General features: G+C 43.8%; 1 protein-coding gene across 1 annotated transcript in view; it reads left to right on the plus strand.

The window, feature by feature from the left end:
• LOC128297193 (neuropeptide SIFamide receptor-like) overlaps positions 1-21,826 on the plus strand; it is an 83,047-nt gene that overhangs the window by 34,472 nt on the left and 26,749 nt on the right. Inside the window, exon 3 of the mRNA XM_053032793.1 lies at positions 6,956-7,055. Coding sequence (XP_052888753.1) covers positions 6,956-7,055 — 100 coding nt within the window. The remainder of the gene's footprint in view (positions 1-6,955; positions 7,056-21,826) is intronic.

Consider the following 21,826-nt stretch of genomic DNA (forward strand, 5'->3'; position numbering starts at 1 on the left):
GCATCGTGTGTGGGCGATGCACTCGATGCAAGCGAAAGGATGTGTATTTGCCCCGTTTTTTTGTGGGTAATTTAATTTCTACCATCTTTTCCTTCCAACCGATGCTGTTGGCTCGCAAGGCGTCGAACCTTGATCATCTAGTACGGTGCTCGAGTAGTCCTCTTGAATGTGTCCTGAGTCCTGTGTGTATGTGTGTAGTACAAGGGTAAACCACAGAATGCTTCATATGACTGCATTTGTACGCCCACCAAACATACGTTGATGAGGCGAAGGCGTTCATTTCAATGCTTGCCGCTGTTATTGTGATGATGCGAGAAAATTGAAAGAAAGATCGTCCCCATCCTGCAAACCCTGCCGAACGGGTATCGCAATCCACCCATCCGGCACGCCGTAAGAATTGTCGATTTATGACTTCCATCGAACATTCTACATTGGACGTCGAATCGCGTGGGGGTTGTCCGCTTCCGGTAGATTGAACCGGTTCGGTTCCCGCAAACGATGAAGGATCGACCTCGAAAACACTTCTACGGTCGCCTGGTGCACATCTTTCTCCCGGGAGGGAGCTTATCGCCGACTCCGCTCTTCTGCAGTCTTTCGCCTTCTTCCCCCGGTTGGTGTATGTGGGAGGAAAAAAATCAACCCCCATCTTCTCGTCTCCACAAATGTGTAGCTTGGGGCCATCCTTAATAGAGTGTCATCAAGGGGGAAAATGCACGGAAAATCGGTATGAGACAAATAACAGGGTGACGCAACGACACCAACCACCGCAGCAGTCGATCGCTTGGCCTTGAAATTGTTCCACGAGGACCAGAACTGCTTACGGGTTGGCGGGAATGGGCCGCACGGGATGCCTTCACATTGCACCGGACGAGTCAAATATTTACACTCCAGTGCAATCCATAAGAGACGCGGCAACTGTTGATGACACGGGAGCAGGCAGGGAGACACACGATGCTTGATGCAAACCCGGAAAGCATTAAACCTTAATCCCAACTGGAAGGACCGGGGGTTTCCTTCTCGAGCAGCGAACATCTTCCGCACGGCTCGCGGCTAGTCCGGCGGGGATTAGCGACAGTTCCGATCCAATGAGAAGCGTATACCGGGAAAGCTCAGCAACACAAAAACTACATCCAATGCTAGCCCCCACCCTCCCTCGAGGGGACATTTAGCTTTTGGTTAATGATGTTAAATCTACGGATCTATTGTGTGCCCAATCCACTCAACGTTTTGTTGGAAAATGGTCTTTAATGGCCGTGAGCTTTAAATAATTCAATCAGACCACCACAAGGCCCCAATGTTTTCCCCAATGTTGTTGAATGAGATGCGTTTTAGAACAGTGTGAATTTCCTAAGAAAATGATCGTGTGAGGATGAGTAGCGCTACACATACACGCACGCTCTCGATCATCCGTTTCCCTGCCGCTGTGTGTGGCCTGGATGGGCTGGAACAATCTATTACGCAAAAGGGAAGTGACCAGGAATTGTTCTAATTGGAATTGATTATCCTTGAGTGGGCAGGCCGCAGTCCCAGCCCTTTGACAAGTGTACATTTTTTTTTTGTGTAGCCACATGCCTCCCAACAGCGGAATAAGAGGGCATGTAAAAGGAGGGAATCATGTAATGAATATTCATGACCTACCCCAAAGATTCCCCCATACCGATGCAGGAGATGATTTCAGTCAAGGTCTTCTGGCGATGGTATTTGTGGAGCAGTAGTACCGGGAATTTTAGCCTCTAATGGTGGAGGCTTACTGTTTGTAATAAATGAATTCCTTTTCTACAGTGGTTGCACCTGCCGCTAGTGGTTTTATTTCTGTTGTTACCTTGTGATGAAGTGAGCGGGTCCCCCTCCAGGGATTACAGTGGCCTTCTCTGACCCACCCCAAAAAAAATCCCGAAATAGAATGCCCTTGACGGTGGATTTTTGGAGAAAAAGCATTGTACTATAAAATAGTATGCTTGAAATATTATTGCATGCCGTGTAAAAGTCAGCTGATGCTAATTGAAAGTGGCACACAGCTTTAGTTGAAGCTGTTTTCCTTTATGATTACACTTTCGTTTTATGTCCTTTGACACTCAGCAGTACTGCTCGAGTTTGAACTGTTTGTTGATTTTTTATTTCTTCTAGCTTTCAATTAGATTTCATTGTCCAAATGATTTTGAATTTTGAAACTCACTTCATTGATGTACTTTAGGGTTTGGCGTTGTAGACAGATCAGTGATCCGATTGATCTCACTAGGCATATTCGTTTTAATTTACTTTTGCTCCTAAAGGTATGCAATTGCTTATTATGCATGTAATAGGATAGAAGTTAAAACATATTCCAGTTTTATGGTGTTTTTTTGGGCCGTGCCAAATGCCAAATCCGTCTTTTGCCTAATAATAATGTTTACAAACCGTGTAGAACCTAGAAAAGTAGACGAGCCCGTAAAATGACGATAGCATACTTTCAGGCGCTACGTATGACAGACGGTTACGCGAAAAATGTAATTATAGCATAGAATTTTATTTTTCATTTACCCATAGTCATAATAAACCGTATATCAAACATCATAGTGTGGAATGCCGTATCTTTTGCGCTACATAAAAATTTCTATTCCAAGAACTACCAGAAAAGGCTAAATGTGTGTTAAGCATCGTGCTGGTGGCACGGGAACGTAAAGTTCATAATCAGCACTGCCACGGAAATCTTTATGGCGATGACGGAAATAATTTTCTCGACGCTGCGAACTAGGCCTCCATAGTTACATGAGGGCATGTTGTGGATTGATAAGTACCCAAAAGTGTTATTGGTTGCCGTAGTGGATCGGTGTATCTCACAAGCAATGTAGAATATTTACTCTCGAGGAAGATAACAAAATGTTTGGTGATTGAATTATTTTTTCCAACGCTCGTTCTTTTCGCTCAACATTACGAATAACTTATCGTTCGCCTGCATGGAGGCCGCTTACAAACGCCTAGAAGCGAAGGAGCATTTTACAGCAACTCTTCTCCTAAACGTGAGAAGAACAATAGAATCGTGTCGACCGACCAAACATACGGGGATGTTGGATTTTGCGCACACCCACCAGAAACTGACCCAGCTTTTGTAAAACAACAGCCACCGTGGTGGCACAGCGAGAACACAATGCTGTTGTGAATGAAAGAAGTGAACATCAAATAAAAAAAAACAACAAATTATCCTACCGAGAAGCCTGCCGACTTCCAGCGAAGATGGCATGGAAGTAAAACCGTGTCCATGGAGAGTTAGAAACCATTGTGCCTGTGCACTGAACCTATAAACGCCATTAATTTAATGCCTGCACATGTATGTGCGCACTGGAACGGCCACTGGTAGGCAAAACGACCCGTGCAGGAAGCGAACCATTATGAGATGTTTGCGAGATCGGCCGTTGAATGTCGGCGTCGGTGAGTGGAGAACGAAGATGGTGGATGGGCTAAAAGAAAAGCTAAAGACAAGACATATCACACACACATGAACATTTGCATGGGAAGCGGTTATGGTCGGCAAGTGTTTGACGTGTGGTTAAATGGTGATAATTGTAATTGCTGCACTTTTGCACTTTGCAAATTTGATTTATCGTCCTCCGGTGGCGAGATTGATTAATCACTTCGTCTCACCGTTGCCTCTTCTGACTGGCACAAGATGAGTTGTTGGCCACCGTACCACACCCTTCTATCTGGTTGTTGGGGCGAACTATTGCGAATGTGTGGATGTAGTTGTGGGTATTGGTGTTGAGTGTTCTCTTAAATAATGAGCCATGCCTACTACTAGGAGGTTCCATGAGTAAATTCAACGCGAGTTGTGAGTTGCTGACGTGAGTTTGAAGGTGTATTGGAAAAAGGACCACCAACTTGCAGCGATATCAGAGCGAATGAGAATTGGAAACAATTGGTAAAATGTTGGAGTAAATGTAGTGTACAGATGCCTGTTTTTTTCAATCCCTCTCTGTTTCTTTTGTCTTTTGGATCGACTAAATACAAGACCTATGACTACACGGAACAATGGGTACTAGGTGAACATAAAGAAAAGCTCGTGGAAAAATATATTCCAGTGCAGCTTTGGAATGGACGAGAATTCACACAAAATACGTTCCGTTACAAAACCTAGCTGAATGTGGATTAATTTACCTGAAAGCACTATTATTGATGCACAAAACAGCAGGTTGGTACTACTGGCGACAGATAAGATTGTACTCGATTAGATAAACCAATTGGATGTTATGAATTTTACTCTCTTGTTGGTGATGCGTTTATACGATCGGTATATTGGAAGATTCGTGTGACATTGAAGCAATGCACTTAATAGGAGCTACATTACTAATCATCTATCTACATACTACCCGTGTGAGATCCGATCGCTCTGCACGTATTAGTGCTCTCCTGATACCTTTATTTAAGTCAGAAATTGTAACTTCGTAACCTGATGGATTTCTGGAAGGATGGACACTATTTTAAGTTACTCAAAACACCACTAAAATCAACGTCAAATGATGTGACAGACGAGAACGACTTTTTTCCTACTCCGGTTTCTTTAGCAGGCTCTGTTAGTGAAGGAACCTTTGAGAATAATTAAAATTAATCATCACAACCACCATTATCTTGGGTTATTCAGCTGCATCGACTAGTAGACGTGATCTCAAGTACCCTCACAAACCATTCCTGAAAAGGGACTGTAGGAATTCATGCCTTACACAACACTGTCGGATCTCAAGCGTGGTTCAAAATTTCTCCTCATTGAATTCAGTATAAATTATCGCCTTTTCGCTACACCGCTTGATCCGCTCTCTGACTCCATTGGCCATCTCAGTTTCGCCCATTAGACCCAATTCTTTGATAAATTTCAACTGCATGTATTACTCTGAACAACTACAACTAAAGAAAGTGAAGGATATGAAATTATTGCAAATCATTTACACTTCCCCGATCCCATTTGAAGCAGGCTTCAAATATAATTTATTAACCGCTAACCATCAATGCCGGTGCAAATCCACCTAACTTTCACTGCCGTTAAGCCCAATTGCAGGTGCCATTATTTGTTTCCAACTTCCTCGTGCGGCGTTGAGCAGGCAAACTTTGGGCAAACTTTCCGCTTTAGCCGCTTATGTAACGGGTGAAGTATGTGGAAAGTTTCCACACCTTCCACGGTAATTATTAGTAACGCGTTAGTTACGTGTGATGTAAAGACAAAATCTAACGAACGATGTGCTCGTGAATCTCCCGTGAATGGTTAGTAAAAGGCACATGAACTCTGCCAGCAGCAGAAGGTAAAGTTTTGTGCTGCAAGTCGGTTCTGTGGCCAACGATTTGCGATGTTTAAACTATGCGTTAGTTGGAGTATGAATGATGGTCCTGCGCTTTCCAGCGCTTTCCAGGGTAATGGGAAAATATTATTCACAAATTTCTGCAGCAGCGGGATCCTTTGGCTTATTTGAACATCATTCCGACTGGGTAACATTTTTATCCACTGCGTCACGGTACAAACACTACACGGGTGTGGCAGATACATGCAAATGACATTTTATGCTGCGAAACGAACTGCATCTCAATGCGGCATCAGATGCTTGGCAGTCATTCCACCGCTACGCATTAAATGGTGCAGTTACATTAGTGCATAACGCGAGCATGACATTAATGATGCAATGGCCTACCGTGATATAGACCGTGCGCCACACGCCATCTCTGCGCGTCCCATCCCATTATTTTGCATCCTTCCCCGTTAATGAGATCTCTCACGGAACGGGGCGGAAAAGCGCAAACAAAACGTGAGGTTTCGGTCGAAAGTATAACGAATATCTCAAATGAAAAGCGCCCGCCTGGGACGCGACCGTTCTTCGCCCGAGCGTTTGCGGATGCACTTGACGCGGCTGCTGGAGACGCCGCCGTTCCGCCAAGCGTAAACGTAATCTACGGGGCCCCCGAAGAAGCCGCAACTGCATTTCGATTTGTGAAAGGTTGCGAGCCGAGTGGTACCACCATACAAAACCCAACTCCCCGTGCATGACCCCGTGACATTTGTGCCCTCGTCGGCCATCCGGGTCAACCGCGCACCACCGGTTGAGTGGTGCAGAAGGGGAATGGGATTCCTTGGTTTTTTGTTGTTGTTGTTGTTCTTGTGGCGCACATACCCAGAAGGGGGGCAAACACATTTTGTTCGAGTCCGCTGTCGAACGAGCGAGTTGCAGCGCAAGGTAAAGGTCAAAAGTCAGGTGACTTTGAGGTTTCATCTGGTCCGAGGTACGATAGAACAGCTGTGTGCTCCAACCAAGCCACACGGTATCTTCGGTATCTATTTTTGGAGTGCCGCATTTTGATGCGGAAAAAGGTTTGAAGTGGTAGATAAAGAGCGCAAACCAACAATATGAAATAAAAAACATCCTCACAGTTATCACAGATAAATAGGTCTTCATCTCACTCATTCTCTTTCTCTCTCTTTCTCGGTGAGTGGGACAAGAGCTTGTATATAAACTACATAATACGAACGCTGATTGACATTTTGCAATTACTTTCAGCCATACAATCAAAGGGGATGATTTATCTGCGGTTGCATTTACAGCAAACATGAAATAATCATTAGCTTTTAATTAAATTATGACTGAATTGGACACAGCTTTGCCTTGTACGCGTTGTACGAAGCTATAAATACAAATCGAGCGAGAAGGTCAGAACACTACAGATGATCCTATCCTATTTTCCTTACCAGTTTAACACACACACAGAGAGCACATCGACATTGAAAGGAATTGTTGTGAGTTTTTTATGCCGAACTTCATTTCAAACTCCGTCCTGGCGCAGCGGAACCACCCAAGGAACGGAATAATTCTAATCAAACTTTCCAGGAAAATATGCTGTTTGGTTTTGCGCCGCTCGGTTGGCAAGACAACAAGCTTTTACGCGGGATTCCGTACCGTACCTAACGACGTTTCTTCTGCTCTTACCTTTTCTTCCATTGCAGCGTGGATGCTCGGTTGGTTGATGTGCAAAACCGTACCCTACATACAGGGCGTATCCGTGGCAGCATCCGTCTACAGTTTGATAGCCGTTTCGCTCGACCGGTAAGTAGCGTGTGGCGAGAGGCGAAAAGAAACGACCACTACTAGTAAAGCCGGTGATGTACCTGCTGAAAACCCGGCCAGGCCAGTTGCAACATTATGCAACGGCTCGCGTACTACGATTTTCGTACAATCGGTGCCGTGAAGCACCGGGCTGCTCCATCGCGAATGTGAACATTTGTTATCAACCTATTCGGACCCAGTCACACAAACACACACATGCACACCGTTGATAGTGGAGTGTTTTTTTTTTGTCAACCATCGTTCTATGTGCAAGATGGACGCTTTGGGTAAAGTTTCGAAATTGATCGCAAGCAGCAGTATGCCGACACTGGCTGCAGTCTCACGGGACTGGACGAGCCTCCGGTAAGCCGGTAAGAAGTCCTGCCCCGGAATCTATCGGGCAAATTAACGCCGCTCGGGCGTGCTGAGATGAATGCTAATTTGGACGTATCTCATCGGTACGCTTCGTTGGCACGCTTCGCTCGGGAGTGTTTCCTGAGAAGCTTCCAAACCCGACCGGGGTTATGGCCGGTGACTGCTACTGCATGCGTGAAAGGTGCGCCTTGCGCTGACTGACAGATAAATAGTTCCCAGTGGAACATACGCTTCACATCGGAGGCGAGTCGGTTTGCGTAGTAAAGGGTTGGTAGTGGGTTGGTGTCGTGTGTTGGCAGAAAAAGCAGTTGCATAGTAATCTGTTGCATATGCCGGGCGGATGTAATGTGATGCTGCTTCACCAGAGGAAGAAGGAGCCGAGTGGATGGCAAGCAAGTGCCCATCAATGCAATGGCATAATACCATTGTGCCACCAGTCAGGCGTACGCCAACAATCCCCCGACAGTGCCTTATACATATTCAATTCCATTTCGGACCTTCGGACTGGACGGGCTGGAGGAAGCACGCGTCACAGAATATGGCTATCAACAATGGTAGTCACAGGTTCTATTGAATTTAGGCACATTACCAATGCACTGGAGCACTGGATGGATGATTACAATCGCCGACACGATTGAACGAGCCGGAACGGGACCGAAAGTGTGAGCAATGTTTATGAACATACAGTTAATCTACTTTTCTTTGCCGTTCCGTAAGCCCGCTCACCATTCACGAGACGATGACGAGGCAGGCACGATTTGAATTGTGTCCGTGCATATATTAGTGTACACCCCTTTTTTTTCGCACTGTGACTTTCGGTTTTAGCACAAGAAGAAGCTTCGTTTGAGGATGTTGAATGCTAAAGAATTGGTTCAATTTATGGCATCTAATCAGATGCTGTTGGAAGTGTTCCAATCAAACATTTGCAGCATGTTCTTTTGTTGTTTTCCTTGTGCAATAATGGAGTTCTTTAGGAAAAAAAACTTTGGATTGAATTGAAATTGGTGAAAGATGCGCAGGAGACACTGAACGAAAATAGTGAAACAATACTTAAGGACTATTAGTTATTTGCATACTTTTAGGCGTTAGAACTCCAAAATATGAGAATCATATAAATAGTATGTAGCAGACATGTTCCCAAGATATCGTTATAGCACACTGCTATAATCCGCGTACGTCGACTCCTGATGCAGTATCGTTTATACTTCAATATTAGAGAGTCGACTTTCTTCGTTGCTCTTTACTTATTTAGCATTCAAGGTGACGTTTTAGGGTGTTGAAGAAAAAAAAACTTTAACAAATAAACGAAACAAATGTTTCATAACAAAAACAAAAGCAAAAAGAAGAACTGTCAAAACTCAAAGGTGATATACCCGCAAGAGGGCGCTGTGACAAGTCTCCAAAATAGTATCCAATTTAGTAGAAAACCTTATATTTCTAGCCTAACTTCAATGTTTTTTAACATATTGCGATATTTTCTGCTGCGAGCATTTAAAAGATAACGTTTTTATTAATTAACCGAATAGCGTAATGCACGATGACCCATTCCCGTTTATAATTCACCAAATTATACTTTATTCGTGTAATTATGGTGCAATGGTGCTGACGGCTTAACGCCGGTCGCTTGTTGCACACCCACTCACATCAACAGCGGTGCGATAAAATGTAGTCGCGTGTGAGTGGACAGCTGTGGGAACCATATTGTACAACTTACAATCAACTTCTAGTAATCGATTATACGGTTGATTAAATTTCTCATTAAACTGTGGTGGCTTTGGTGATGGTAATGATGATGCGATTTGATATCGCTTACGGTTAGCCGAGCGTGGCCCACCGTCGCCCACCGCTTTGCAACGAAAGATTCAAAGTAAACGGATAGATTCTTAGGAAAAAATAGTTCTACCCACCTGCAGGCACTTAATGCGATTTGGTATTTGATTTCGATAGAATTATTTTAATAACTCTCCTACATCCAGCGTGATATGCGAGAGTATCGCCCCTCAGCAGGTTGCGTGTACTCACCATGCTACAGCATGAAACAAGTGCATGATTGCATTACTTTCCACTTAATCGTTTAATCGACACGCGCGCTCGCACCCTGTTGCAGACCCGACCACGCAAATGCTATCAATTTATTATTTACAGGCTAATTAGTGTAATCCTCTGCGCAGCTTCAAGCACCGAGACAGTCATGCCGATCGTTTTTCCCCCCGAAACAGCGCGTGTCTCCTTCGTGCCGGAATTCAATCAGCACCAATCAATTTCAGCGCTATATTGCAAACTGTCTCTAATTCCTTGCATCGTTGAACTTCGACAGCCGGCATATCGGCCGTATCGGTACAGGGACCAACCCATGATGGTCGTTGTGCAACATCGATGCATCGGTAACACCGCTGCGCGATATTAAGTCAATTACGGGATTTTAATCGATCGGCTCTAAATTGGCCATCGCTGTTGGTTCGGTTTTAGCGTGCCCAGGCAAAGCACGGTGCCCACGGTGCGCCATCATCTCGGGGTGGAAAATTGATTTTGTTTCAATTTTGTTTTTTCTTATTGCCGAAATTGCATTCGTCACAAATGTTTCTGCAATCGCAAATAAAGGACATGAGTTTTTCTTGTCAATTGAAAAAAAGCATAATTTAGTTGTAGATGAAATCAGTTTTCAATAGCCACACTGTCGGAAAATTCATATAAAAGCTAATTCAAATTGATGCAACAAGCTCACAAATATTATTTTAAATGCTTTCATTAACAAATATATTACTCAAATGTTGATTGTAGTATAACGATTGATAATAGTTTAAATATACTAATATAAATGTGTGTCAATTTTTGATTTAGTCCTTATATTTTACAAATAATATTTACCATTTTGTGTTATAAAATTGTTAACCTCTGTTTCATTTAGAGGTCTTAGTCTCATGCTTTAGTTTTCGATCATAGTTGCGCGATCATATTTGACACGATCTTGCGGACTATATGTAGTTCCATAATTAGCCAGAAGATGGCGCTGCCATCCAGAAAATTCTCTAGTGCTCTAAGCGTGCGACTTTCTTCCAGTCACAAATCATGGATTTCTCCCGTAAATACTTTCGCTCAGTAAATAAATAAATTTGTGGGGAAGTTTTAACTTTTTTGAGATTGAATTAATTCGACCGGTATTAATTCTAACAGAATAATTCTACAGCGATCTTAAAACGTTATGCAATATTTGTATTATATTTTGTTATACAACTTGTTTAGACTTAACCTAAAGCTTATTTCAAAGAATAACAGTGTATTTATATTTAAAAATAATTAATCTCTCTAATAAATATCTCCCCCTGCATGTAACGTAGCATAGTTCTAATTGGTATCAGTGTGTCAGCTTAGTGTAAGCTAGGTCGTGTTGAGTTCCTTCTCAAAACCCTACTTGCCCTTGCTACAGACAACTCTTATAATGTGAGAATTTCATATAAATATTGTGTTTAATACGCACCACCCAACTGTTGAACCAACTGCATTGGCAACGGAACCCACCTTCAATGAAGAAGAGAACCAACATTATGTAACAATCCACCAATCAACCCTTCAACAATGTTCGGTACGGTCCGGGTAAACCCGTTGCCATCGAAGTAATGTGCCGAGTGTGGCGAAGCAAACAACTGACGGGCACGGTTGTCAAATTGAGACCATATCCACATCAATGCGCTGGATCCGTGGATTGAATGCTGGCAAACCGGCAAGCGAAAGAAAGGGCGAACGGATACGGAGCATTTCCCTATTGCGATGCATTCCCAAACCCCCGGCCCCATTTTCCACCCCCCCACCCGGGGGCGATGTGTGGAATGTTTATTCGTATTTATTTTTCACCAAACGCGCCCCAGCCCCCCCTAATCCCCGAGCGCATTGCAATCGCTCGAATGGAATAGTTCTGGTCGGTCGGAGGGTTTACGCTTTTTCCAGCCCCCACCAGCCCGGCTCAAATCGGCTTCCGTACCGTCGGGGCCGGATGCCGGGATAGGTTGTTGATGGTATGTTTTACATTGCACCATGGCCGGTGTACACACGTGTACACATGCACGGTATGCCGGCAGGTTGACGAGTGAGGTGAGCGAGTTCTTCCTCATGGATGCGAAAGAATTGGTATGCGACACATACATATCACACAAACACACCCACACTGTGAGATGGAAGGAAGAAAGGATAGGATCGGTGGAGGTCGGTTTGTATGCATGTTTGCCTTTTGTTTCGGTGTCCCATGTTGATGCTGCCGACGCTGTACGATCATCAGCGGTATGTGTCTAAGAAGTGAAAAGATTCTTGAACAGCTGCGATTATTTTTCCACAACTCATCGCGTGAGTGTGGACGCGTTCCATCTTGAAACGGTAGGACCAAGCACGAGGCGAGTTGGTGATTTAAATAAACTTTTAAATTATGAAGTGTTGTAGCAAAAGTTTACCATACAATATCCATCTATTTACAAAGCATCATGAATACACCGAGGGAAGGTACAAGATTTAGTTTAAAAATTGTCTCTTTAAAAAGCTGCTCTTTAAATCCTTTTCCTCTCAAGGTGAATCACCTTTCAGGACGTATTCTTAGTATCCTGGAGGATCAGTGCGGTGGTGCTTTGGTGACCTCAGTCAAACAACACTACCATCAAATACAACGAATGTGACGCACAGCGTCGTCTCCATATTTGAAATGCACTTCAACGACAGATGAAAAGCTTCGCCAGTATCACGGAGGTGCTGGGTTAATATTTTGAATAAACATCAACCTGTAAAGCTCATCCTACCATGGCTCTGGACGATGTATGGGCCCTCAAGCGTACCTTCGAAAAGTCATGCGCCCTAACCCCGAAGCAGTCATTCTATGCAAAAATATTAAAAAAAGAACCCCCGCTGCCGTTCAGCTGTACAGCATCCACTAGCAGCAGAATGTGCTCGTGCTGTGCAGCGAGCATTAAAGATACGATCCATTCTTCTTAAAGCTAACCTTTGCACTATGGCAACGGTTGGAACGGTTCAGTGTTCAACCCATCCCTTGTGCTCTGCAGGTCGCTGAGCGGCAATCGCAACGCATTTGCAATGGCCAGACAACATTCGACATGCGAGTAAAGGGTGTTTTAAGAGTGGCCCAAAATCTTATTGACAGGCGAGCGCGACAGGCGAGTTTAGGGCCCCGAAAGACACGCACCATTTGCAATCGTCTGGAAGGGATAGGGTTTTTGGTGTCCGTAAACAGGGTCAACTTTCGTCATCTTACAGTACAACCCCGGTACGAAACCATGTACGGCAAGTCCTCTGACACGCACACACACCAGCGACTTATGATCGAAGGGCTCGTTCCCTTTGGAGTGGTGTGGCCGAAACAATAATCACGACCCCCGCATTAACTGTGGCCCCGAAGCCTTGAGCTTCCAAGCCGCCGAAGCCGTTAGGTGAATCGAATGGCTGCGATTGATCAGTGATGCGAGTTCGGGGGCACACTCGCACACAAAAGCGCCACACGCAAATATAGGTCGAATTGTTCCACGTGCAAAGAAGCATTAAAGACCGTTCGAGCGTTCGGTTGGTTTTCGTGAAATGAAATATTCCAATGTTTCACGATCTGTCACACAGGTAAAACGAAAAAAAAAAACAAATCCTTAAAACAGTTTAGTTTTGTTTTTGATTCGAAAATCCGTTGCGCGGTTCAGCCAATTCTTCACACAACAAACGTGTTCGCGTGATGGGTTTTCGTTTCTACGCCGCGCCAAGGTTAAGGTACCGTTTAGGGAAACCTTCACCGCGCCGTTTGGGAGGGTCTGGAGTGTTGAAGAGGCTCTCGCCTAAGGTGCGGCAAACGACAGCCGTCCATCAATCAAACGGGTCTGAGATTATGACACAAATGAGAGGAAGGAGAAAAAAGTGCAGCATAGCACAATCGGTGATGGTGGTACTTTTCGTTTATGTTTTGGTTTTTTGCTTCTCGATTCCTCTCACAACCAGTATCGGGAACGGGGGTTTGTTTTTCTTTCAATGGGTTCAAATAATTTTTGCTGAAAACCGTTGGTTTCCACCCATCGGTATCGACTATTCGACGACCTTAGGAAGGAAGATAAATCGACTATCTTTTGGAGGCTTGCCAACCGGCAGCTGCACATAATGGTGGTGTTGCGCTAGGGACGATGGTCTCCTCCCACACAGCTGAGGGTGTTGAGCCGTAACGAATAATTCTTTTGTAAACGGGTTTTAAATCGTACCACGGGCTTAGTGTGTAATCTTAATCTTGCTTATGTATGTAAGGTAGTGGGGAGATTAACGATTTTATAGTGGCGACACTAGCGAAAGGAAACAAACGAGTATTGCATTTTGGAAACGTGTTGCATTTTACCTTCATTTTTATCTGATAACTGTGAAGGGTGTGGGTTTTAACAACTTACTACGTTTAATGCATAATTGTATCCATGCTTGTACATGTGGATGGGTTAAAAAAAGACTTTGCGAGTTGGGTTGATCCGATGTCATTCTAATGACATGACCGACTCATTTAGAGCCTGTTGTTGTAGAAATTTGTTGTATTTTAGTGAGTTCTTCCGTCAAATCATAAACTCGTCCTGACAGCTTCTTCTTCATTGTCCTTCCTTGATTAAGAATCCTTGATTCTTAATTATTATAATTTATATTAAATGCTTACAATTCTTTATGTTTCCATCCCACATTTAAGATTTAGTCCGGATCCGGATCCGATTGCCCAATCTCTGGAATCTGAGCGGTTTAAATGAAATAGATTCTGTACGAAGCTTTCTCAACTGTTCAATCTTCGAATATAGAGAGGTTATTGGGAAAAAATATCACCTTAAGATCCACATGAACTTTAAAAAGTGCGATGGGTCATTCAGGAAATAGAATAATTAATTCACGAGCGGGTGAAGTGACAGACTTCGAAATTGTTCTCAATAAAATCTAACTCTAGTTGTGCCCATTAGGAGCTTCTTTCTTCATACAAATTCAATCCACTATCAAACGTTAGTCTTAGTAGATACCAGCAGAACAAAATTCCCAAAGCTTGTACGTTCTTTATAACAGGCTAATTTCATTAACAATCATACAAACCACCATAAAATTGCAATCATTTTAATTGCTACTTACAGCTCATGAATTTCCACACCCAAACCCATGTAACAATCCTTCCAGCGACGTCGCATCGGTGCAGATGAAACATTAAGCAAACAGCAAACACAGCTATGTGCGAGGTTGTGAATGTAATTTGGGAAAGCTTTGGAAGCCGGAAAATGCAACATGCTTGTTTCCTTTCCTTTTGACCGGATGCTTATGTTTAGTGCATTGCTTATGTTTTCCACCGCTTAACACCATCAAACCAAATGCAGTACGATAAGAACCATAAGGGAGAGAAGTGCTGCGACACTTGCGGGCTTAATTGGCACGTGGCCGTCTCGATTCCCTTGCCGAAAGGGGAATGTTTGCAGGGTGAGGCATTATTATTTAGCATTTTATTTCGATTTGGGCGCGATGCCAACGATCCATCGGACCGGAAGCCGGTTTTTCGTCCGTTTTGCCGCAAACGGTGGCAAATGTGTGATACGATCGTGTTTTTGTTAGTTTGTTTGTTTGTTTTCCGGAAAATCCGAGACGCAAAGATTTCCCACTGTGGACGAACACGCCAAGGCAGGAAAATGCATTCGTAAAAAAAAGGGCCAGCAAAAAAGAGAAACGGTGAGAAAAGCGACAAGTAAGGTTAAGTCTCAGAATTGCACCACGGAATAAGCATAATTGAAAAGCTACGGCTGGTGCGCATAATGAACCGACCATGACTATGAATATGCATTACCCGTAGAGGACCGGTGGACCGGTAGTTGGTACATCTGCTTTCCAATCCCAACAGCATCCGCGGACCCATCCATCAGCAGCGCCACACTAAACGCAACCCGCCCGTGGGTGGCCCTTTGCAAGTCCGCTTTACGTACCTTGGCCAGAGGAAGAGAGAGAGAGAGAGAGGGAAAGAGAGAGAGAGGAAGATGGGAGAGAGGGGGGTGAATATTGTTGGCCATTGTTTAGCGCCTTGCATGGACTCTATCGTCCGCTCTTTTGTTGCCAGCCAGCCAAGGCGTCACTTTCTGTCGGGTCCATCGAGTTGAAGATTGGTCGGATGGTGGATTTGCAAAGACGTTGCGCTTCCTTCTTTATCTTTTACCGGTTCCAGAACCTTGAGAGGAATGCTTCAAAGTCGATGTGGCCTTGATTTAAGATGGTGCCGAAGAAAGATTCACTGCGAGACGATGGATGCAGTTTTGATGCCACCGGGAAGCTGCTGCAAAGAGTCGCTGACAGGATGGCGCTGAAGGATCCCGGATGGAAAGGATTGGCTTACTTGCGATTTTCCCCGGTGGCTCTTTGGCCGCATGCTTTCCAACCCCGGGATGAGAAGTGACATTTTCATCCACACGGTTCGACAGGCACCATTGGATGCGTTAACCTTGGCACTCGCAACCATCATTCGTCACCCGGTTTCGTGACGCGACAGGATACGCGTCCGGTGACGGTTGACATCACTGTTTCCGAAATGAAATTATTTACCCACACCGCCCGGCCATCCAACCCCCATTCTACCGTCTGCCCCGTGGTACACTGATGAATAAACAAATTTAAAAGAACCGCTGCACTGCCCGTGATCTTTGTCAAACTTTGTCTGACGCCGGTCTAAGACGCAGACGGGATGGTGCGGGGAGGCCATGAGCACCGGCAGAAGTAATTGGTGTGCAACTGTAACTCTGCCGCTTGCCTGGTGGTGGCCGGTTGTGTGAAAGTTACGGGTAAAAGTTGAGGCAATCTGTCGGTGACATATTAAGAGATCCATCGGGTGAAACTTTCCATCCTGGGTGGGTAACAATTTTCAAGCAAATTATGCATCCTAATTCCTTGCATTTCTTTCCCGCCTCCCGAACGATGGTTTGGTGAACGAGACAGGAGTGAGGATGGCTACGTGAGTACAGCGAGACGTGTAAGTTAATTAATGTAAATGAAACTAATCGATTTATGAAAAATAATTGTTGGAGAATAGAACAATGTTATTTGAATGATTTATTCCTAGGTATCCTAGGTTTAGGAAATTTTCCCAAAAAGATGATCTGATAACTCCTTGTCCACGATATGTCACAAGAGTAAAATAGATTCCAAATTGTTGAAACACTGCTTGAAAATTTAGGTTCTAGTTAATCAAACTAAACTAAACTAAACTAAAGGTCAAGAATAGTGAAAGAAATGGCACTCGATTAGTTAAGTTAATACTGATTTTTGTTGTTGTCTCATATAGAATTCGTTAGAGTTCCTTCCCAAGGCTCTTTTCTGATGCGGCTCAAATCAATCACGTAGGATATCAGTTCGACAGAATTTTTGCATGGCATCAGCGAAGAATGCTCATTCATTTTGAAGATATTTAGGCTTAGATATAATCTACTCGCACTAAGCGCACATCTTCAAGATAGCGTCGGTACCATTAGAATACTTTAAGAAAAATTCTCAAGATCCTGGAACAACTTCTTCAACCAGTTAGCAATATTGCAAGTTGTGGAAAATGGGCGATCATTCATAAAGAGATTTGATCTTAAGCCTCGTTAATGCAACGGAGTGCTGGATGTTGATGCTGTAATTCCTAAGTCAATGGAGAATTTTCAAATTATCTAATATGTTATTTTTATCTTTCCCTAATTCTTTATAAGTCATAAACCACATAAACCTCTAAATGAGGCTTACAGGAAATGTTGCAAAGCAGAAAGCCTGTTGACACGTTTCAGCTATCAATCACATTCATACCACAATATGTGTGACTAAACTTCACCATGCTACTGCCGCTCGGAACGCTCACTGTAAACTTCCTACAATGGATTACTAATTTTTCCCACGAACTAACAATCTATTTTCCTCACCAAAGCAAAGTGCAGTTACGCCATGCAGTTGAGAAGTAAAAATGGAAGAAAAACCTCTTCCAAAATTGTTGCACAAGAAATCATCCTGCGAGTTTTTTTTTTGGAGGGTACGAGAAGATAATTTTTCGTGACATCGTTGATCGTCAAGTTCACCACGACCTTGACACTGAGGACACTAAACGACACAACCGACACACCACTCGCACTGCTGGCAAATGTGTCACCAAGTTCGGCCGCTTAACTTTCCATCATGAATTCGGTGTACAGATGTAAACTTTCCAACGGCTTCAAACAACTACTTTCCCAACCAGTTACGAAAGGACGAACAAGTTCCCGCGGTGGATATGATGGTGGGTTTTCAATGGGAGCGTTAGAGCGGTGGAAAAAAAATATCAAATCTGTCGCGAACAAAGCAACAAACAAACAAAAAAAACAATGCAACAACGACACTATGAGAAAGTGTCTATCCTTTCGAAAAAGGGACAATCGTCTTCTGCGTCATGGTGCATTTTCCTCCAAAAACCATCCCAACACGTCAAGGACATGCACAGTGTCTTAACGTTAAAAATAGTCTTAATTATAATTTGTTCCCGGTCCCGGCCGCACAATGGTTTAGGAGAGAGAGAGAGTTTACAACCCGATCGTTACACATCCAGCCAGTGGAAGTGACACTGCAACGGTGCACGGTCGGCATCTGTCACTAGCGGCCAACCCTTCCCAGACGTACACCCTCGATCGGTCATGCTGCACTTGACACCGCACGACGCACAGGTGGGGTGGGAGCGGGGTGAGGTGGTGAAATTGAAAAAGATTTATGATCCCCGTACACTGTCGTCCCCACGGAGTGAACGCCATCGGACAGGAATTCGTTATAAGATGTTAAAATTTGCGCTAAAGGAAAGAAGGCGCACCGGTACGCCAAACCGCTTGCACAATATCACACGCCCTTTGGAAGAGTTGGTATCGGTGGGTGGGCGCCCTTTTCTCCTTCATCTTCCACCGACTTACCTTGCAAATAGTAATGGAGAGTTTTTTTAAACGTTTTTGTTGAAACATTTGCTAGTTCACTTGGAAGAATGCAAGAAGTTAATAAGGCGGGTTGTGCAGCAAAGAAAAAATGGCAATTGATTTTCTTCGTCCTTGTTTTGCAAAGAAAAAGCGCACGAGTGTGACTCAACGTCTGCCGCAGCAACCGTAACTTTAAGAGTATTTAAAAAGTGTTGATGAGCGTTTAGTAATTGGTACTTACAGAAGTTCAACTATTGCTACGAACAGCAGACAAAATGTTTGCAATGAAATCAAAACCAAATTTTCATCGCAAATCAAGCTGAAAAACGCTTCCTCAATATGATAACCCAATGTCAGGTGAAACGAATCCAGTCGATGCGGCAAACGAGATCGTCCAGGAAGTAGTTTGGCATTCTGATGTTCGTTGCAACGTTTTTCGATGAGTGGATGGGTTTAAATCTCTTTTCCTTCACCGTCGACTCAACATTGTCGCACGGTGAAAGGGTAAGTTGCCCATAGGAAAACTCGTTCGTGGTTGAGGTTTGTGGTGCCGGGGGGGCCTGAACCGTACGTCGGTGGTGCACCGGTGCACCATGCTGATTAAATTTAGTTGCAATATTAAATTTGTAATATAGTTCCTCGTTTGCTGTCTGGTCGTAACTATCCAAGATGGCTGTGCTGGTTGGTTCGGCACAGCTACAAACTCACACACAGACACAGACACAGACACATTCAGAGACCCTTACTCAGGAATAGACATGTGCAGTTGTCCTTGTTAAGAAACATCGCTTTCAGCTTATGTAGTTGAGTACAAGCAAGTCTCGGGGTTGTAAACAGGTTGTAACTACTAGGTACTAGGTGACTCGGGTGAAAGAAGGATAAAAAGAATGTTATTTAGATGGCGTTCTCTATACGCTCAGCTTAGTGGGTCATCAACACAGGTACATTCAAAAATATAAACATGTTGTTAAATCTCCGTCCAATCTAATTGATTTACAAGTGAACCACTTACACTAATTGGCAATGCATGGCAAATGACAGATGTCAGAATTGTAAAAAGGGATCTCACCAATCTGCAAGGGTGAATATCCGAATATCGAATGCCGCAGGATGCCGCCAACGGTTTTTGATAACTTTGTCACTAGAAGTTCGGTCTCCTAAAAGACCACTTAGGCCGCTCTTGGGAAGATCCGCCATTGCTCAGCAACACTTTTGTATGGACGATAAACGTAAACAATTTTTCACCCAACTGTCAAAAGAGCTCCCACGACCGCTTGTCATTTTACTCTACATGAACCGACCTGTGTTCTATACTGACTTTGCTTCAACTCATTTGTCATATGAGTCTCATCGTAGTTGAGGGGTTACTAGATCTGTTCTGTCTTTGTCTGAAATGTTTGCTATCTGTCTATGTAGAAATGATTTGACTTTCTGAAGACGTGATTAATCCGCTAGCTCCTTTTATGTTCCTTACTTCAACCAAGAAGTTCTCGGGAGATTTTAGAAAAGGCTTTGAATTGTATAAATCTTATCGGATCTGTAAAATTTCCATCCACTACTCTGGTTTAAATATCTTTAATCGTTTGAGATCAAATATTTTTAGTCATTGAAGTTCTAACCATGAATTTAAAAATCCCATTAATGGTACCGTTCGGTGGTGTGTTGGTAGCGGTACCCATTAATCTCATGCGTACTGCGGATTGCCTGCTCATCAGCTCACTGTTATCTTCTTAAAATAAGGTTAATATTTCGTTTTGGTGACTTTCTGAGTGTAAAAATAAGATAAAAAGAAGTATATAACTTCAAGACAGAATAAGCAAAGGTACATCAACTGCTTAAGAGATGAAATATGTTACTGTAATTATTTCTCGTTAGAGTTGCTGAAATTGTTTAATTATTTAGAATTTTTTTCAATTTTTTTTCAAATAACGATAACGAGAATTTTTCAAATAACGATAGCCAACAAAGAAAGTCACTTACTTTGCAATTCTTTACCAATGTTTTTGATAAAATTAAGTTTCGTTGTGTTGTAATTTGAGTAGCTGGCACATAAACCATACCAACTTCTACTAAAAGCAGCCTTTCATTTTACCCTTTAAAAAGTGACTTGTTGTATTGTACAAATTCCTGGAAATTTCTACAAAATCAAAAACGAATGCTGTTCAAACAAAACAGCAATACTTTTGCTAATGTTTTTAGCAGTTGTATATGCTTCAATTCAATTAATGTCAAAATATCGATTCAATCGATTGCAGGTTCGATTTACCGACTGCATGCAAATACAAACTGAAATGAAATACAGTTCCGGTGAAATATCTTCCCAACCGAGGGGAAAATATTTCAAACGCTTCGCTTCTATTTTCCCAGAAACCACAACGATTCCATCTATAATGCGCGCCTCGTAATTCCTCTTTCCGGCTCATCTTTATCGCTGCCGGAACCATGTACAATTAAGAAAATCGAATCAACACCGCTTACAAAATGTGGTTTTCCACTTTTCCGAACACATAATCGAAGCGCAATCGGACGACGCTGTACGCCGGCTGCAAAATGCAACTGCACCGATAGGACACGGATGCACACGGCACAATCGGATAGTCTGGACCTTGAACTTGACCATCTTGCTGGATGCTTTGTCGTGTACCACCCCCGTCCCGAGGTTCGCCTCGCTTGTGCAGTTTCCACCTGCAGCCCGGCTTAATAGGACGCAGTTGTTGGTTCACATTTTTCAAATCACGAACCGACTCCGTTCCGGGAAAGTGCCAACGATGGCGTGCCGCGCGCACATTTTGTGCGGGGAAAAATCGGAAAGAAATTCAATATCCCATTCCCACCGTACCGTACGCAGCATTCCAATCCGATTTGCTCTTCTTCATTATTGTGTGGTTTTTTCCTTGCGTTGCGTTTTTGTTATTGCAGCTGCAGGACGGGGTGGGGTGGGGTGTGCGGTAGGACAGCAACAAATTGGTCGGGGTCTGTGGTCAGGTCGACCACTTTTCCGAACGGTTGGCTTTGGAAACGACAATTTTCCCACTTCCGCGGCCCGTGATGGCGTGAGCCGATAAGCACATTATTTATGTCCTGCGGGATCGCCGTGGCACGTACGTCACGCAGCATCCGCGGTTCGCGCGGAACATTCCCAGCGTGCGGAAGATACTTTGCACTTCCTGGTCCTGGTCGGAAGAGGACCTTTTTTCTCCTTTACTGCTCCATCTTCCTTCCCAACACTACCCAAACGGCGACGGTTTGCTCAATAATCTATTTTCGCCCCTCTCAACCGTCTGCTCCCCCATTCTGCCCCAACCCGCCATGGGTGAGATAGCGGGGACGCTCCTCTTATTCGCAAGGTCAACCTGGATGGCTTGCCGTGACAATCGGTGGCTTCGGGCAATTGCTTCTCATCTTCATCCACTCCACGCTTACGCGGTCGGGCGAGAGGTTTTATTTCCGCACGATTCACGTCGGCAGTGATTA

This window comes from Anopheles moucheti, chromosome 2 (genome assembly GCF_943734755.1).
Source record: "Anopheles moucheti chromosome 2, idAnoMoucSN_F20_07, whole genome shotgun sequence".
Taxonomy (NCBI): domain Eukaryota; kingdom Metazoa; phylum Arthropoda; class Insecta; order Diptera; family Culicidae; genus Anopheles; species Anopheles moucheti.